This window comes from Stenella coeruleoalba, assembly GCF_951394435.1.
Source record: "Stenella coeruleoalba genome assembly, chromosome: 4".
Taxonomy (NCBI): domain Eukaryota; kingdom Metazoa; phylum Chordata; class Mammalia; order Artiodactyla; family Delphinidae; genus Stenella; species Stenella coeruleoalba.
Window position 1 is genome coordinate 104,740,042 of NC_137149.1, and position 17,677 is coordinate 104,757,718.

General features: G+C 38.6%; 1 protein-coding gene across 1 annotated transcript in view; it reads right to left on the bottom strand.

Annotated features, from left to right (window-relative positions):
* The window catches only part of CCNI (cyclin I), a 32,346-nt gene extending 17,480 nt beyond the window's left edge, over nt 1–14,866 (bottom strand). Inside the window, 3 exon segments of the mRNA XM_079920722.1 lie at nt 7,032–7,133; nt 7,135–7,188; nt 14,321–14,866. Of these exon segments, the coding sequence (XP_079776848.1) occupies nt 7,032–7,133; nt 7,135–7,188; nt 14,321–14,395 (231 nt within the window). The 5' untranslated portion in view covers nt 14,396–14,866.
* Between the last annotated feature and the right edge of the window lie 2,811 nt (nt 14,867–17,677).

Consider the following 17,677-nt stretch of genomic DNA (forward strand, 5'->3'; position numbering starts at 1 on the left):
GAAAAAAAGAGCAAAACTAAAAAAAAAGACAAATGTATAATTGGGAAAATCAACAGAACTGAAAGACTGACAGACCTCTAGAAAGGGTGATTAAGAAAGAAAAAGCACAAATCAACTAAGAAATGAAAAAGGGAACATCACTATGGACCCTTTAGATGTTAAAAAGAGGATATGAGTAACTTTACACAAATAATTTGAAAATTTAGATGAAATGAATAAATTCCTTGAAAAACGCAACTCACCAAAACTGAGATAAGATTTAAATGAAGACCTGATTAGCCTCATATTTACCAAAGAAATGGGACTGATTATTAAATACTTTCCCACAAATGAATTTGTAGGCCCCAGTGGCTCTGCAGTAAAACCTTCCGACATTTAAGAAATAATATTAATCTAAACAAACTGAGAGCACTGGAAAAAAAAAAAGCAGGAATACTTCCCAACTCATTTTACAAAGCCAGCATAACTTTACCATGAAAACTTGACAAAGGCATTACAAACCAATCTGACCCATGACCACAGATGCAAAATGCCTAACCAAAATATTAACAAAATCCAATGATGTATAAAAATTCAACACCTATTAATGAAAAAAATCTCTTAGCAAACTAAGGCAGAGAAAGGAACTTCTTAATCTAATAAAGATTAAGAAATATACAGCAAATATTATAGTTAATGGTGAAATACTGAAAACTTTCTCCTCAAATTCAGACTTCAGCAGTGTTCTGGAAACCCTAGCTAATTCTGTAAAACAGAAATATAGAAAGTATAAGGACTGGAAAGAACTAAATAAAACCATGATTATTCACATCTGACATGACTGAGTATAATACACAGAAAATCCTAAAGACTCGGCAAACTATTAGTAAGTTAATTTAGTATGGTCTATATAAAAATCTATTTTATTTCTATATACCAGCATATAGAAGCAAGCATGTAAAAAAATAAAAAATTTAAAACAATACCATTTGTAATAGCCTCAACAAGACTCAAATACCCAGGAATAAACCTAAATCACCAAACGTTAAAAGAAACTGAAGACCATCTTTAAAGAAAAATGGAGAAATACTCTATGTCAAGGGAATAGAAGACTCATATTATAAACATGTTAATTCTTCCCCAAATCAATCTACAGACCAAAACCCCCAAATTTTTTTATTTTTCAAAAACTGACAACTATATTTAAAAATACATATGGAAGAACAAAGGGCTTAAAATAGCCAAGACAATCTTAAAAAAAAGAACAAAGTTTATGCCACCAAAGGCTTATTATAATGCTACAATAACTGAGGCAGTGTGGTATTAAATAGAGGCAAACAGACCAATGATGAAAAAAGGGGCAAGAAACTAACCCACAAATGTATCTACTCATATACAGCAGTCACTTGATTAAAAACAAAAGTATGTATCACAGGGGGACTTCCCTGGTGGTTCAGTGGCTAAGACTCCACGCTCCCAATGCAGGGGGCCTGGGTTCGATCCCTGGTCAGGGAACTAGATTCCCCATGCTGCAACTAAAAGGTCCCATGTGCCGCAACAAAGATCCCGTAAGCGGCAAAGAATATCCCACGTGCTGCAACTAAGACCTGACGCGGCCAAATAAATAAAGAAAAAAGAAGTACATTGCAGGGCAATGGCGAAAAATGTCTTTCTAATAAATGATACTGGTTTTCCATATGGAGAAAAATTATTCTTGACTCCTCCTACTTCACACCATACCAAAAAGGAAAAACAAAATCCTATCTTCATTACCTTGGATTAGGCAAATTTTTTTTTAGTATCTTTATTGGAGTATAATTGCTTTACAATGTTAATTTATTTTGTACAACAAAGTGAATCAGCTATATGTAGACATATATCCCCATATCTCCTCCCTCTTGAGCCTCCCTCCCACCCTTCCTATCCCACCCCTCTAGGTCCTCACAAAGCATCGAGCTGATCTCCCTGTGCTACACAGCAGCTTCCCACTAGCTATCTATTCTACATCTGGTAGTGTACATAGTCATGCTACTCTCATTTCGTCCCAGCTTCCCCTTCCCCCTGTGGTCCTCAAGTCCATTCTCTAAGTCTGCATCTTTATTCCTGCCCTGCCACTAGGTTCATCAGTACCGCTTTTTTAGATTCCATATATGTACGTTAGCATACGGTATTTGTTTTTCTCTTTCTGACTTACTTTACTCTGTATGACAGACTCTAGGTCTATCCACCTCATTGCAAATAACTCAATTTCATTCCTTTTTATGGCTGAGGGATATTCCACTTTATATATGTGCCACACCTTTATCCATTCATCTGTCGATGGACATTTAGGTTGCTTCCATGTCCTGGCTATTGTAAATAGTGCTGCAGTGAACTCTGTGATACATGTTATCTTTTGAATTATGGTTTTCTCCGGGTATATGCCCAGTAGTGGGACTGCTGGGTCATACAGTAGTTCTATTTTTAGTTTTTTTAAGGAAGCTCCATACTGTTCTCCACAGTGGCTGCATCAACTTACATTCCCACCAACAGTGCAGGAGGGTTCCCTTTTCTCCACACCCTCTCCAGCATTTACTGTTTGTAGATTTTTTGATGATGGCCTTTCTGACCGGTGTGAGATGATACCTCATTGTGGTTTTGATTTGCATTTCTCTAATGATTAGTGATGTTGAGCATCTTTTCATGTGTTTGTTGGCAATCTGTATGTCTACTTTGGAGAAATGTCTATTTAGGTATTCTCTGCCCATTTTTGGATTCAGTTGTTTGTTTTTTTGACATTGAGCTGCATGAGCTGCTTATATATTTTGGAGATTAATCCTTTGTCAGTTAGGCAAACATTTCTTTCAAAGGACTAAGCAAAAAAATTTTTTTGATAATTAGGTCATTAAAAATTAAGAACTTCTATTCATCAAAAGTCAACACAAATAGAGCTGAAGATATGTGTAATACACAGAGCCTGCAAAAGAAAGAACTCTTAACAATTTAAAAAGGAAGTCAATGGAACACAGGTGAAAGATTTGAACAGACATTTAACCAAGAAAGGATATCTAATGGCCAAATAAGCATATGAAAAGCTGCTGAATTTCATTAGTTATCAAGGAAATGCAAATTAAAACCCAATGTGATACTACAACACTCACCGTGATAACTAAAATGAAAAAGACAATGCCAAGGGTTGGCAAAGATGCAGAGGAACTTGGGACTTTCATATTCTGCTATAAGGGGTTAAAAAAAAAAAATGTGGTGTAAACGTGGTATAACAACTTTGGTAAGTAACACAACTGGTGGTATCTGCTAAACCTGAGTATACACATATTCTAGGTTCTAGGAATTCTACCCCTAGGAATATACTCAACAGTAATGTACACATATGTTCAACAAATGACAAGCACAAAAAAAGACTCTAATGACCATCAACAGCAGAATGGATAAATGAATTCATATGATGGAATAATACATGGAAATGAGAATTAAATTAACTATGGCTACATGAAGTACCATGGATGCATCTTACACCAAAGAAAATGCTGAGCAAAGGCGGCCAGTACACACTTTATGATTCCATATACAAATATAATTCAAAACAAGGAAAAACTAATCTGTGATATTAGGATAATGGTTTCTTTGTGGGGAGGGGACAGATGGTAGTAACTATAAGAGGACACAAGGAGGTGCTAGTAATGTGGTGGTTACACAGTGTTATTTTGTGAAAATTTATACAGTTGTACACTTATGATCCGTATACATATACTTTAAGAAACTGTTTACTTAAGGAAAAGAAACAAAACCTATGGGCAAAATAGATTTATTTGTTTACCAAGTCTACAGATGGTACAAAAAGGACAAAGTCAATACATTACATAACAATCATAATTTTAAAGCCAGAAAAATGGGCCAGCATCAACAATTTGAAACTTAGTAAGAATAAATATGAAACAGTGCACCTAAGTTAAAAATTTTAAAAGTACACCTAGGATAAGGGAAACCCTGCTTAAAAGTAGAGAAACAAAACCAACAAGGTTTTAAAAACAAGTTCAGTATAAGCCAACAACATGACACTGCTGCTAAAGCATAAGACTTTTTTTAATTTAGGGCTATATTAATGAAATTATCAAGCCAAGATAAAGTGAGGTAATAGTTGCACTTTATTGCTCATTAATGACCACAACTCTAATGTCACAATTTAAGAAACACAGTAAATTAAAAAGTATACATAGAGAAAGAAAAACTGAGAGGCACAATCTTGTCAAATGAAAAATGGTTAAAGAACAAAGGATATTCAACCAGGAGAAGAGATGACTTTGAGAGCTTAACACCTGACTGTAAGTAGATAAAGGGCTATCATTTAAAATATAAAATGAATATTTTCTGTACTGCTCCAGCGGAGAGAACTAGAACCAGTAAGTAGCCACTAGAAAGCAGCAGTTTTCAGGTTCAATTCAGGAAAAACTTTCCAATAATTGATAGAGCTTTTCTATGGTGGAATGGACAAAGTATCCAAAGTAGAGGATCACTTATCCTAGATGTCAGAACTTTTTCTTTTATTTTGTGGTTAGACTAAATCAGTGTTTCCCAAACCTAACACATATCAATAAAACTGAAGTTTTTTTAAAATACAAATTCCATAGTTGCCACCACAAGCAACGTAGGTCTGGGAGGGGCCTGGAATCTGTAAGAAGCCTCCTGGCTGATTCTCATACACCTAGTAGCCTAGTGGTTCAAGATCCTGTTATTTGAAAACCACATAATTAGATGGCCTTTAAGGTTCCTTCTCAAATTTCTAATGGAAATCATCTTTATATAAACAGCTTGAGGCAAGGTTTACCTTTGTATATCAAAAGCACTCTGTACATCAAAATAAATTGAGAATATCTGAAAATACATGTCACTGTAACCAGTCTTTAATTTTTTTCCCCCAAATTTGTAAAAAAATGGCTGTGTACTTGAAAATACTATTATTACATAAAAGAACTCCTCCAACCTGGATGAATTATAAAGAAATGATAATCAACGTTCATTTAACAAGTGTTTACTGTGAGCCTATTATATGTCAATAAACAAAAATGACAACTCTACCTCAATGGAACTTGGTCAAATCATCAGAGAATTATAATATTGTGTGCTATCATACAGGAAGTATAGAGTGCTGGGGAAGCAAACAGAAGGGGAGTGATAGGTGTGTAATATTTTTGCATGACCACTCTGTCCTAAACTGCAAGATAGGATAATGTAAATGACAAGAAAACTGTGAGAGAATGACCCTGAAGTAGAGTTTAGGTGAAGGAAGCGGTAGGAATAAGAAAACTGGAGGGAAAAAAGCTTAAAAATATTTTATTTTTCTGTTTTAACCAGCACCCCCTCCCAAAAAATTAAAAAGGAAAGTTGGAAAAGATACATATATGGTTTAGATGCTAAACTTTAGAGACAAGATTGTTTCTCTTATGCAAGGAGGAGTCAAGAAGGAGATAAATCATGGTTAGAAGCAATATTGGAAAGGGAAGTAGAAAAGCCAGTCCCTGAGAGTCACAGAAGAAAAAAGAATTAGAACTAGAATAGAGAAGGTCCCTGGGGTTACCCTGTCAAGTGGCTCAAGCCCCTATAACTCTTTACTCCAATCTCTATCTTATCTCCTATACCCACCAGACCAAGCCCACACACATTTTACAAGAATTAAGTATGGCTTCTACCTGACATTACTAAAGGCAAAACCTTAAATAGATCCCTCTTAGAAGTTCCAATAGTGTTCTGTTCTCTGGTCTAACATCTTAGTAATATTTGTTAAAATACCTATAAAAATAGGCCAGATTAAATGATAATATAGCAATATACTATAATCTTGGTAGAATATCACCTTCAAAGACCATGTTATAAAAGTGTATCATTGTTGGTTGCATGCTGACTCAAGGAGATAGTAGGAGAAAAATGAAAGAAATGGTTCTAAAAGCAGCTGTAATAAAGCTTTGAAGCTTATTAGAACAGTGTTCAGAATATGGCAGATACTTAATAAATATTTACTGAATGATTGAATCCCCAGTCATCTAAAAATCACACAAGCATACAAAAACAAAAAATGAAAAACAAAGTATAATGGGAAGAGAACTGCCTCAGGTTCAAAATTATAACTCTGCTACTTACTAGTTGAAGTCTTGAACAAATTGGGACTACTGCCTTTTTCAAAGGATTAAATGAGATATTAAATGTGATAGCACATGCAAATGCTCCTAGTATAAAAGGCATTCATTCAGGCTAACTAATCTTCAATTCACTAAATGACAATTAGATAACAGTAAACGGAAGACATGTATTTCTTTAGCTTGTGGGAAAGAAGATAAAAGTAGGTTGGAATTAGAAAAAGCATTCAGATATCAATAACCTATGAGCAAAGATTAACCTAAACCAACACAGGAGGAGATTAGATACTGTCATTTGCCTACACATACCAAAAATTTCTCGGCCATTACTTTTTATCCCAAACACAATGCTAGGTACTAGGGATAAAAAGATGTGTAAGACATATTACATAGTAAGCTTTTGGGATAGACAAATTTCATAGTTATTTGGAAAAAATAACTCTATATGAAATTTCTAAAAGGCATACAGCCAACAGTAATTGAGAGGTCAGCTGCTGATTATCTCCCTATAAGCTTTCAACATTGACATTACAATAGCAGTTTAAGTGAATTCCTTATATTCATGGAAGAGAAAGTCGTTGATCACTAAAGACAAGGATTTGACTGTGTTCAGCCTCTGTGGCAAACTATATATCTAGAAATAAAGAAGGCTTATTATTGTAAGTATTGTACTACAAGAAAAGAGGAGGGACATACCTAGCTTCCTTAAGGTGTAACTCAGATAAAACAAAACAAACAAAAACAGTTCATTTTTGTTTTGTTTCAGAATGAAACAAGGAGATGTTTCTCAAGTAAAGAATAGAGCATATATTTAATGGTACATATTTCTCCAATACAGTGTCAAGATGCTATTACATATGATAGTAGTACACTTAGTTCTAATAAAAGTCACCTGTCTACAGTGAAAAGAGAAATCATTACCTGATTTGTAGGCATTTTCGGCACATTCACTTTCCACATCTGGGCTTCCCTGGAGATTGCCTTTTCCAACAGGAAAGACAATCTCTGGTTTTCCAATGGCCCTGGAAACTTCATGATATCCTTTGGATCTGCCTGCCGCCCAGCTTGATGTAGCTACCTATAAAATCAAATATAAAACAATGCTCTATATTTAATTATATATATAGTAACTGTAGCATAATATAAATATGTTGGTACTTATGAAGCAATTCATAAAACGAAATAAAAATGTTATGAGCCAATATAGGATTTTACAGCTCTTTAAGATATCATACATTAAAATGTTACCATAATCATCACTTATCTAAAACATTCTCACTTTAAATCTGAAATTCAGTTGTAAAGAGAATAAAAACATGACCATATAATTGACAGAACCTTAGGACTTTGATCAAAACATATTATCACTGTGTCAAAAAATTTTAAGTCACAGGCTTTTTAGACTAGGAATTCTTAGAATATTTGTCCCAAATATTTCTCTTAAAAATCTACACAGATAAGGGCTAAACCCTCTTTTCATTAAAAAAAAAGTTACATCGGGCTTCCCTGGTGACACAGTGGTTGAGAGTCCGCCTGCCGATGCAGGGGACACGGGTTCGTGCCCCTGTCCGGGAGGATCCCACATGCCGCGGAGCGGCTGGGCCCGTGAGCCATGGCCGCTGGGCCTGCGCGTCCGGAGCCTGTGCTCCGCAACGGGAGAAGGCACAACAGTGAGAGGTCCGCATACCACAAAAAAAAAAAAAAAAAAAAAATTACATCAATTACATTAAATCCCACCCATTTCTACTGAATCAGTATTAGACTATCCCCCCCTTTAAGTATGAAACCATCTTGAATTGTGCTCCCACTACAGTGTCCACTAGCTACACGTGTAGCCATTAAAATTAGAATTGAATAAAATTAAAAAATAATTCCTCAGTCACACCAGCCCCATTTCAAGTGCTCAGCTGTCACATGTGGCCAGTGGATACTGCACTGGACAGTGCAGGAAAGGAACATTTCTATCAATGCAGTAAGTTCTACTGGACGATGTTGATCTAGAAAGCTCAACAGTAGAGTAACTGGCAATCTAAAATGAGCAGCAAGTCTAAAGAGCAACACAGTACAAGGCATCTCAGAGTCCGAGAGACGTTTCTATGTTTCTTAAAAAAAAAGGAAACTACAGAGGTTTCACTGTGTATGGAAAATTGGATTGAGAAGCTGCTGAAGAATGTGAAAACACTTAACTAGATTGATGAAGCTAAGCAACTGATAAGGTTATTAAATTCAGAGAAAGACATTATGCAAGACAATAAACATAATAATATACCACAATATTTACACAGCAATAATAATAAAATACTGGATAGAGATTTCAACACAAACGCTGTAATAAAACTACACTGGCAGGATGAGGGGTGTTGGGAGAAGGTAGAATGAGAGCCTCATCTTTATACTTCAAAGGAAAACCATAAATAATATCTAAAACTTAAATATCGAAAAAACAGCAATAGGTAAGTTACTTGAAAATATGATCTTAAATAACAAGAGAAATAGGTAAGAGCTGAGAGTGATTAACCTCTGGGGAATGAGAAAAGGGTGGAGAAGCCAAGCAGCAGAGGAATGTGGTTTTTCATTATAGACCTCATATAACTATTCCCGTTTTTCAACTCTGGACCTGTATTACGTATATGCTTCAAATTCCAGGGATTCTTTTTAAAAAAATTCAATGTCTAGAATTAACATGTGAAAAGTTCCTAATTTTTGATAAAAATTTAAAATTTGAAAAAACAAAAAATACAAACCTAATCTTCAATTTCCATGTTCCCTCTGCCCCAACTTCAGCTACTATCCTCTTTCCTATTTATCACCCACATACTTCACTTACTATTCAACCTATTGCAAACTGGTTAACTGGATTGTAATTTTTTTTCTTTTTGCTTCTTTAAACTCCTGGGTTTTTGCAATTTTTCTATATCAAGCATGAAGTGCTTTTCATACTAAGCAGAATAAAGTTAAATAACTTAGAAAGTGGAAAATAATAACTATCCGAAAGGTCCAACTCAAAGGTAATTTCTTCCAAGGACTATCTCCCCTAATAAATTATAAATTCCCTTGCAGTCATATCTACAAATATCATGTTTTTATTACTCACAGTGCCCATCCCACGGTATCCTGATGAAACAGAGACACAACCAAAGGCTCATTTCAACCCTCGGGGCCAAAAACAAAAAACCATAACCAAAACAAACAAACCCAAGTCTAATCTCTTTCACAGGTGAATTCTTCAATGTTTAAAGGCTGCTATCATGCTCACCAGTTCATCCACTGCATTGCTGAAAAACCATTCAAAAGTTTCTCACATGACATTGTTTTTGCTCTTCTAAATTAGCACGTTTAATTTAATGCAGTCTAAGATCATTAGCTATTTTTTTAAAGGCTACACCACATTATCAATTCAGATAAAATTAATGCTCAACTAAAACTCTTAAGGCTTTCTAAGGTAACTCTTAGGTGAACTTCCCCTCCACCCCCACCTTGTATGGGTTTTTGGTGCCTTTGGGCGGCGGGAGGTGCGTTACATCCTTGTTCAGGACGTTAAATGCGTTTTTTCCTTTAAAAAAAGTCATCTTGTTAAGTTCTATCTACTGTTACATTCTGCTTAGATGTTCTGAGATTCCAATTTTGTTGCACTGGTACTTTTCTCAAATTCTCCACAATTAGATAAACAGAGTCACTACAACTTCATCGAATGCAAACGTAAATATCAACGTCAGAAACAGAGTATAAACTAGATGTTCACCTGTCTAGACGTATTTAGAAGAAACACCTATATTGGATGGAGACCGAACTTCATAGGTTCTAAGAACTTCTTCTAAACCTAATTTTGGTCTGTAATTGATTGTCAAAACTTACTTATTTCATTCCTTTAGCTACTCTCAACAGGGTGGTTCACCAGGATCTGCCAGCCTTCTCAGCATACCCCAATGGGTGGCTGCCCCTAGTAATTACTCTTCCTTTACAACGATTCCTTTGAAGATTACTTTTAGGGTAGGATGGGTGGGGGACCTGACAGGAACATATAGGATAGAGTCATGTAAAGAAGTATAAGTTCAGATTCAAGGGATTCTTGTTCTTCAATCTTCTATAATTAAGGCCCTTAATAAGACTTTCAAATATTTAGATGATATAACAACTTTTTTAAAACAAAGGAATCTGCGTCAAAGAAGAAATCATAAGGGAAATTAGAAAATACTTTGAGATGAATAAAAAAGATCAAACATACTAAAACTTACAGGAAACAATGAAATACTTGTAAATGCCTATATTAAAAAAGATCTCATAGGTATAACTGAATCACTTTGCTATACGCCTGAAACAATACTGTAAATCAACTATACTTCAATAAACAAGAAAAAAAAAAGATCACAAGTTAACATTCTAACCTTCCACTTTAAGACACTGGAAGAAACAAACTATACCTAAAGCAAGTCAGAAGAAAGAAAATAATAAATATCAGAGTGGAAATTAAGGAAGTAGAGAACAGAAAAATAGAGAAAAATCAATGAAACCAAAAAAGTTGGTTCTTTGAAAAGATCAACAAAATTGGCAAACCATTAGCTACACTGCCCAAGAAAAAAGAGATCAAGTACTAAAATCAGGAATAAAGAAGGGACATTACTACCTATGTTACAGAAATAAAAAGGATCATAAAGAAATTTTTATTAACAATTGTATGCAAATAAATTGGACAACTTAGATGAAAAAGACAAACACCTAGAAACAAACTATCAAAACTGACAACAGAAAAAGCTGAATAGTCATATACCAAGTACTAAAGAGACTGAATTAGTAAAGAAACTAGTGTCAAAGAAAAGCCCGTGCCCCAGTGTCTTTGCTGGTGAATTCTACCAAACGTTTACAGAAAAACTAATACAAATTCTTCACAAACTCTTCCAAAAACTAGAGGAGGAGGCCTTCTCATTTTATGAAGCCAGTTATTATCCTGCTACCAAAACCAAAGACAACAGCACGAAAACTACAGACCAGTATCTCTTAAATACAGATGCAGAATTCCTCAACAAAATACTAGCAATCTGTATCTGAAAACATAAAAAAGGGATTATACACCATAACCAAGTGGGATTTAGCCCAGGAAGGCAAAGTTGGTTTAACATTCATAAATCAGTGTAACACACTGTATCAACAGAAGAAAAGAAAGCAATCATTCTTTGCTCACAATAGGGAAATGTAACAAAGGAAAAAAAAAAAAAGAGTTCAAATTTCCTTAAACTTTAAAAATGAGGTATAAATAATACAAGTGAGAAACAAAAAGGATGGAGGACACCTGTGGGGATGTTCCAGATTTTCCAAGCTACAGAAAAATAAAAGTGCAGTACCTTACCCTAGACTGGATCCTGTACTGCAGAGAAAAGTGCTATAAAGGTCATTTTGGGGTCAACTGACATAATGAGAATTTGGACAGATTTGACAAAAGTAAATTATCAATTTAAAATTTACTGAAGTTGGTAACTTTACTGTGACTCTGTAAAAGAATATCCCTATTCTCAGGAAATACACACTGAAAAATTTAGGTGTAAAGGGCCATAATGAATGCTGTAGAGAGAGGGGGTGGAAGATGAGGGGAGGGAAGACACGATAAAACAAATGGAGTAAAAGGCTGAAAATAAGTGAATCCAGGTAGTTTCTTTTTGAAATTATTTACAAGTTAACAACACAGAAAAAGCAAAACAAAACAGAAACCATAATTTATGAGAAAATGTTCTACATTCCTTTTTTAAAATATGATACAGTGGAGAAAGCGCTGGCTTGAATTCTACTTCTTTTACTAACAATCCACAAGGCTGCTTTCTAATGTTTTAAAACAGATTATTTGAGCTAGATGAAAAATGAATCCTGCTAAGAAATAAAACACAAACATTAAAAATATAAACTTACTGTTTTAAATAACAGAACTTTATAGTTTTATGTTGTTATTTTATGCCCATTAATGGTCACATTCAGAATTCTGAACGCTCAGAAAAGTCTCTAGGAACTAAAAAACAAAAAGACTGTATTTTGGTTGGCATATTCCATAAACTTTGACCTTGAGCGTTTCACATTTCTCCTCCCATTCTTTCAATTGCTGCTTCTGCTTCTTCCTCTATGTTTATCAAATACCTTAATGTCTGAGTGAATAGTTTATAAAACACTTATTGTACAGCATTAACTATGTTACAAATCAGCATACAGGGCCTCTTGCTCTTCTGAGGAAAAGTGCTGCACAGTGCTGGGTATACAACAGAAACAACTTCATTAACATGGAATTACTGTATTTATTATGTTCAAAACACCAACTCCATTAATAATTTTGTACTGGTGCTGACTTCCGGATCTTAGTTCCTCTTATAAGAAGAGGGATTTATTAATGTGACCATACAAAAACCTCATGTTCTATTATTATCTCCTTGACTTTACGTCCTTAACCTAATAATGAACTACAGGTACTTATAATTCCAAAACACTCTGCTTTATCCCAATCTCCATGACTCTCCACATACTGTTCTTTCAACTTGAAATGTCCTTCTCTAGCTTGCACCCTCCTTCCTACAGAGTTGTCATTTGCATCATATGTACTTGAACATAATTCTACTTTTGCATTTAATTGCTCCGTGAGAGCTGACTACTTGTAGGCTGGTCTCTCCTACTAACCATGAGTTCCTTGATGGCAAACACTCTCCAGAGTTTAGCACTGTGCCAAATAAATAATAAGAGCTTACACTTGTTAAGTGCTTAACAACTAAAAACAATGAGTGCTTACTACTTGGCCAGGTATTGTTCAAAGTACTATGCCATATTAACTCCTCAAACACAAAGGAGGGTATAATTATTAAGTCTGTATTATTATTAAGCCCCCTTCAAAGATGAAGAAACATGGACAGAAAAATGAATACTTTTCATTTTTAAGTAGTATACAATCAGAATAGAACATGTACACACACTTTAAGCTTCCAATCTTGACCAAGAAACATTTTAGAGTTCCATTCTAAACTACTGATACTAGGACGTCACATTGCCACGTAAACTCACTTATCTCAGTTTAACCGCAAACCATCCCGGTGCACCTTCCCGACACACGCTGATTCTACTAGTCTGCTCTTCATCAGTATTGAGAAACTTCTTCTAGTCCAGAAGTTTAGAATCTCTGATGCGTATGGTCCCAGACTAGCAAATCTGAATCCTGTCCCTTCTTTCTTAATCTATTTGTCCGTTCCCTTCTATTTCCTCTGCCTTTAATCTGTTCCGGGACAGAGACTGTATAGCACAGACTGCCTGGCCTGGAATTCTGGCCACCGGGTTCTAGCTGCCTTCTAGTGGGAAAATTAATCTTACGGAGCCTCAGTTTCACTCATCCGTAAAATGCTCCTGAACTACCTGCCCCGTGAAGATTCAATAAGTTGCAAACCACTTATAACGATGCCTCTCCGATAATAAGCCTCAACAAGTGTTATTATTAACATCCTAAAGCCACACTGCTGCTGCTCAAACGTTGAGTGTCTCCCGCTGACAGAATAAAAGCTAAATATTTTAGCCTAACATTCAAAGATCTCCAGTCTGATTCCATCCTACCTCCGGAGCGATACCTTCCACTATTTTGCCATCTAATTCTCAACTCCTAACAAAACGATCTGCAGTGGAACTTCTAGCTCTGCAGAGGGGCTTCTGCCCTCTTTTCAAATTTCCGGTATTATCTGCCCTACAGGGTGCAATTCAAAGCTCACCTCCTCTCCAGATTCCCCCGACTCACCCCAACCCCGGGAAACGTGCCCCTCCCCCGAGCTCCCGCAGCGGCTCACCCCATTCATCCGTCCTCCTCCCCCATCCCGCCCGCTCAGCAATGTGAATGATGTTCCCGCGGGTCCCGCGGAGGCGTCGAGATCTAGGGGCGGGGGTGTGTCCCCTTCTTTGTGTACCGCACAGGCTCGCGGGCCCTAGAACGCGCACTAGGAGGCAGCTTGCTGTTGCTGCAAGAAAGTTAGTCGCCGACGGGAAAATTGGCCCGAAAGGGAACCCAGCGGCGCCGTTTCCAAACTGGGCAGGTGCCTGAGTTGTAGGCGCGAGGAGACAAGAGGGGCGTCCAGGAGGTTTCCCGAAGGGGACGGCGGGGGCGGGGCTCAGCCGAGGGGCGCGCGCCGGCGGCGCGGGGCTGCAGGGGGCTCGCGCGCGGGTCGCGGGGACGCGTGGAGCCCCCCCCGTCCCCGCCCGCTCACCTTCTCCTCCTCTTCCTCCTCCTCCTCCTCCTCCCCGGCAGAGCTGTAGGCCTCACAGTGGTGACGAGGGGTCATCCGGCGGCCCGTTACCACCTCATTTTCTTCAGCGCGCGGTGACGGGGCGCGCGGGACGAGGACTGGGCCGACTGAGGAGGGAGAAGAAGGGGAACCGGGCCGGAGAGCGCGGGCGCTGGCGCTCGAGCGGGACGCACGGCTGCGGCCTGTGGGTCGGTCAGCGAATTAGTTCCATGACGCCCCCGGACCTGAGGCCGCCGCCGGTCCCGCTCCTCCAACCGCCGCCGCTTGTGCCCGGGTGGGGAGGGGGTTCCCTCTCGCCATAGGGCGGCGGGGACCGGGGAGAGGCGGGGGGTGAGACCGGCTCTGCCCCTGCCCGGGGGAAGCGCCTCCGAGGGGAAATGGTGAAAGGGGGGAAAGGGAGAAAAGGAAAAAAAAAGGAAGGGGAAAGGGGGGGAAAAAATAAGAAAAAACGAGACAGAGGCGCTGCCGCGTCCGCTCGCGGGGAAGGCTGGGGAGGGAGGGGAAAGAAGAAAGAAGTGCCGGTTTCGTCAGCTCCGCCCTCGCGGACCGATTCCTAGACGCGCTCACTCCTTGTAAACAACACTGAACTGGCCTCTGGACCCTCTCCCGTTTTCCTCCCCGCCGCCTTCTCCGTCCAGCGAACGTACAGAGAAGTCCGGCAAAAAGCTGGGCTGTTGGAAACGGGCTGGGAAAATCTCTGGCATTGGGGTGGGAGGAGGGCTAAGAGAAGCTAAATGTGCATGGACTCGTTTTCCTTGGAGGAGAGGAAGGGTTCCTCTTCGACTGCACGGTGACGTAAGCGCCTCCTCAGCTCGCTGGAAGAGGCGTGCGGTGGCCGGAGAGTGCGCTGCGCATGCGCCCCAGGGAAGAAAGAAGCAGCTGAGCGCTTCGCTTGGGGGTGGGGTCTTATAGGGATGCTCCTCTGACCGAACCGAGCGTTACGTGGTTTTATCCAGTCTGTCTTTGTCTCTGGGGCTTGTAAAAGGATTTGTTAGAAAGGGCCGCGATCTGTTGTGTAAAGATCTTGCGTTCTTTGTTGACCTCGCAAAAAGTTCTGTGTTCTCTTCTTACCATTGACGTGTAAATAGAATTGCGCGTTTTTTCGCTGCCACGTCGTGGGTGGAGGGAGATTTTAAAGCGCATTAGAAATCGGGAAATTGCAGGGAGCGTAGGCTCAGGCACCTTCTAAAACAGTAAATTATATTGCTGGCAGCAGGGAACCTGCTTTGTAACGCGCCAAGGGAATTCTATCCACTTAACCAACACATCTGAGTATTTCCGAGTAGGTTTTATTACCAGGTCTTTAATGAGTGAGTGGTGACATATAAATGTGTTTTATTTGGGGTTCCTTTACGGACCTATGGTAAATTTTGCTCATCTTTTAATCGTTTTAGTTATAAAAAGAAGAGTAGAATTACAGAAAGTTTTGAAAGAGAAGAAAACCCTCAAACTCAACCATTTACAGAAGTAGTTGATTTGTATTTCCATTTGTCTTTTATATGCCTATTTTAAGTCACTTAAATTTGTTTTAAGCTTATTCAGCGAGCCAGGGGCTAATAAGTCTAGCAAGCTGGAATTAACCAGGACAAATAGCTTCTACCTTCATGGAGTTTACAATCCAAACACCGAGCTAATTATCACTATCTAAAATCACCCAGTACGTTGATTTGCTTACTCGTACATTGTATTCTCTCCTTAGAATATAAGGTCTAGGATGGCAGGGATCTTGCATGTTTTATTTCACCCTGTATTCCTGCATGTAAGAGGCTCTCAATATTTTATTACTGACTGAATAAACAATTACCAGTATCAAAAGTATTAAGATGGAAAATTGCAGGCTGCTATGGAAACACTTAATCCTAGCCTAGTCAGGGATATCAGAGGAGGTTTCTGTGAGGAAGAGACATTTAAGGTGAGACTTGAAACCACTTGGGCATAGAATTGGGGAAAGAGTGTTACAGGCAGAGGAAACAACAAGTGCAAAGACTCGAGCTGAGACATTCTAAAAATCTCGGAAAGGTAGTGTGGCTGGTCCTCAGAGAATTGAAGGCTGGGGCAGGGGGCAGGTACCTATGACAGAACAGGGAAGGGAAGCCCAGGAAGGATTTTAGGTGGATCGTATTTTGCTTTTTTCACCTCATGTAGTCTTTCTTACGTGGGCTTTATTGCTACATGGTCTTCCTTCTATAACACATTGGCAACATTGTTTTGCACAATACCATTCACTGCAGGACCATGAAATTGCTTCTGATTTTCACTACTTTAAGAATAATACCAATTCCATTCCGAGATATGTAGTCAAGAGAAATGTAAACCTGTCCACACAGAGACTTGTACGTGACTGTTCATAACAGCATTATTCATAATGGCCAAAAAGGTGAAACAACACGAGTGTAAGTCAAATGTGGTATATCTATAATATGGAATGTTATTTGGCCATAATAAGGAGGTACTGAAATATGATGTAACATGAATGACCCATGAAAACAATGTGCAGTCCTTTGTGGCTGGCTTATTTCACTTAGCATAATGATTCCATTTGTATGAAATGTCCAGAATAGGCAAATCTATCGATAGAAAGTAGATTAGTGGTTGCTTGAGACTGAGGATGGGGATGGGATTGGGAAATGATAGGTAAAAGTTTTGGCATTCCTTTTTTTTTTTTTCAAATTTTATTTATTTATTTGTTTATTTATGGCTGTGTTGGCTCCTCGTTTCTGTGCGAGGGCTTTCTCTAGTTGCGGCGAGCGGGGGCCACTCTTCATCGCAGTGCGCGGGCCTCTCACTATCGTGGCCTCTCTTGTTGCGGAGCGCACGCTCCAGACGCGCAGGCTCAGTAATTGTGGCTCACGGGGCTAGTTGCTCCGCGGCATGTGGGAACTTCCCAGACCAGGACTCGAACCCGTGTCCCCTGCATCGGCAGGCAGATTCTCAACTACTGCGCCACCAGGGAAGCCCTTGGCATTCCTTTTTGATGAAGCTATTTTACAATTGATTTTGATGATGGTTGCAAACTAAATATACTAAAAACTATTGAATGGTACACATTAAATAGGTGAATTGTCTGAGAGGGCAATACAGCTGTTACCAAAAAAAAAAAAAAAAAAAGGAGAAGGGGAAAAAACCAAAAAGAATACAATTAACATCTTCATGTGTAACCTTTTCTGGGTTATTCCTGGGTCCAACGGTATTTATACTTTTACGGCTTTTGATGAATACCCATTTGCCAAATTGCTTGGCAGAAGAGTTGAATCAATGAAAATGTAACCTGAGTATTTAAGAGTTCTCACTGTGGCCTCTCCCGTTGCGGAGCACAGG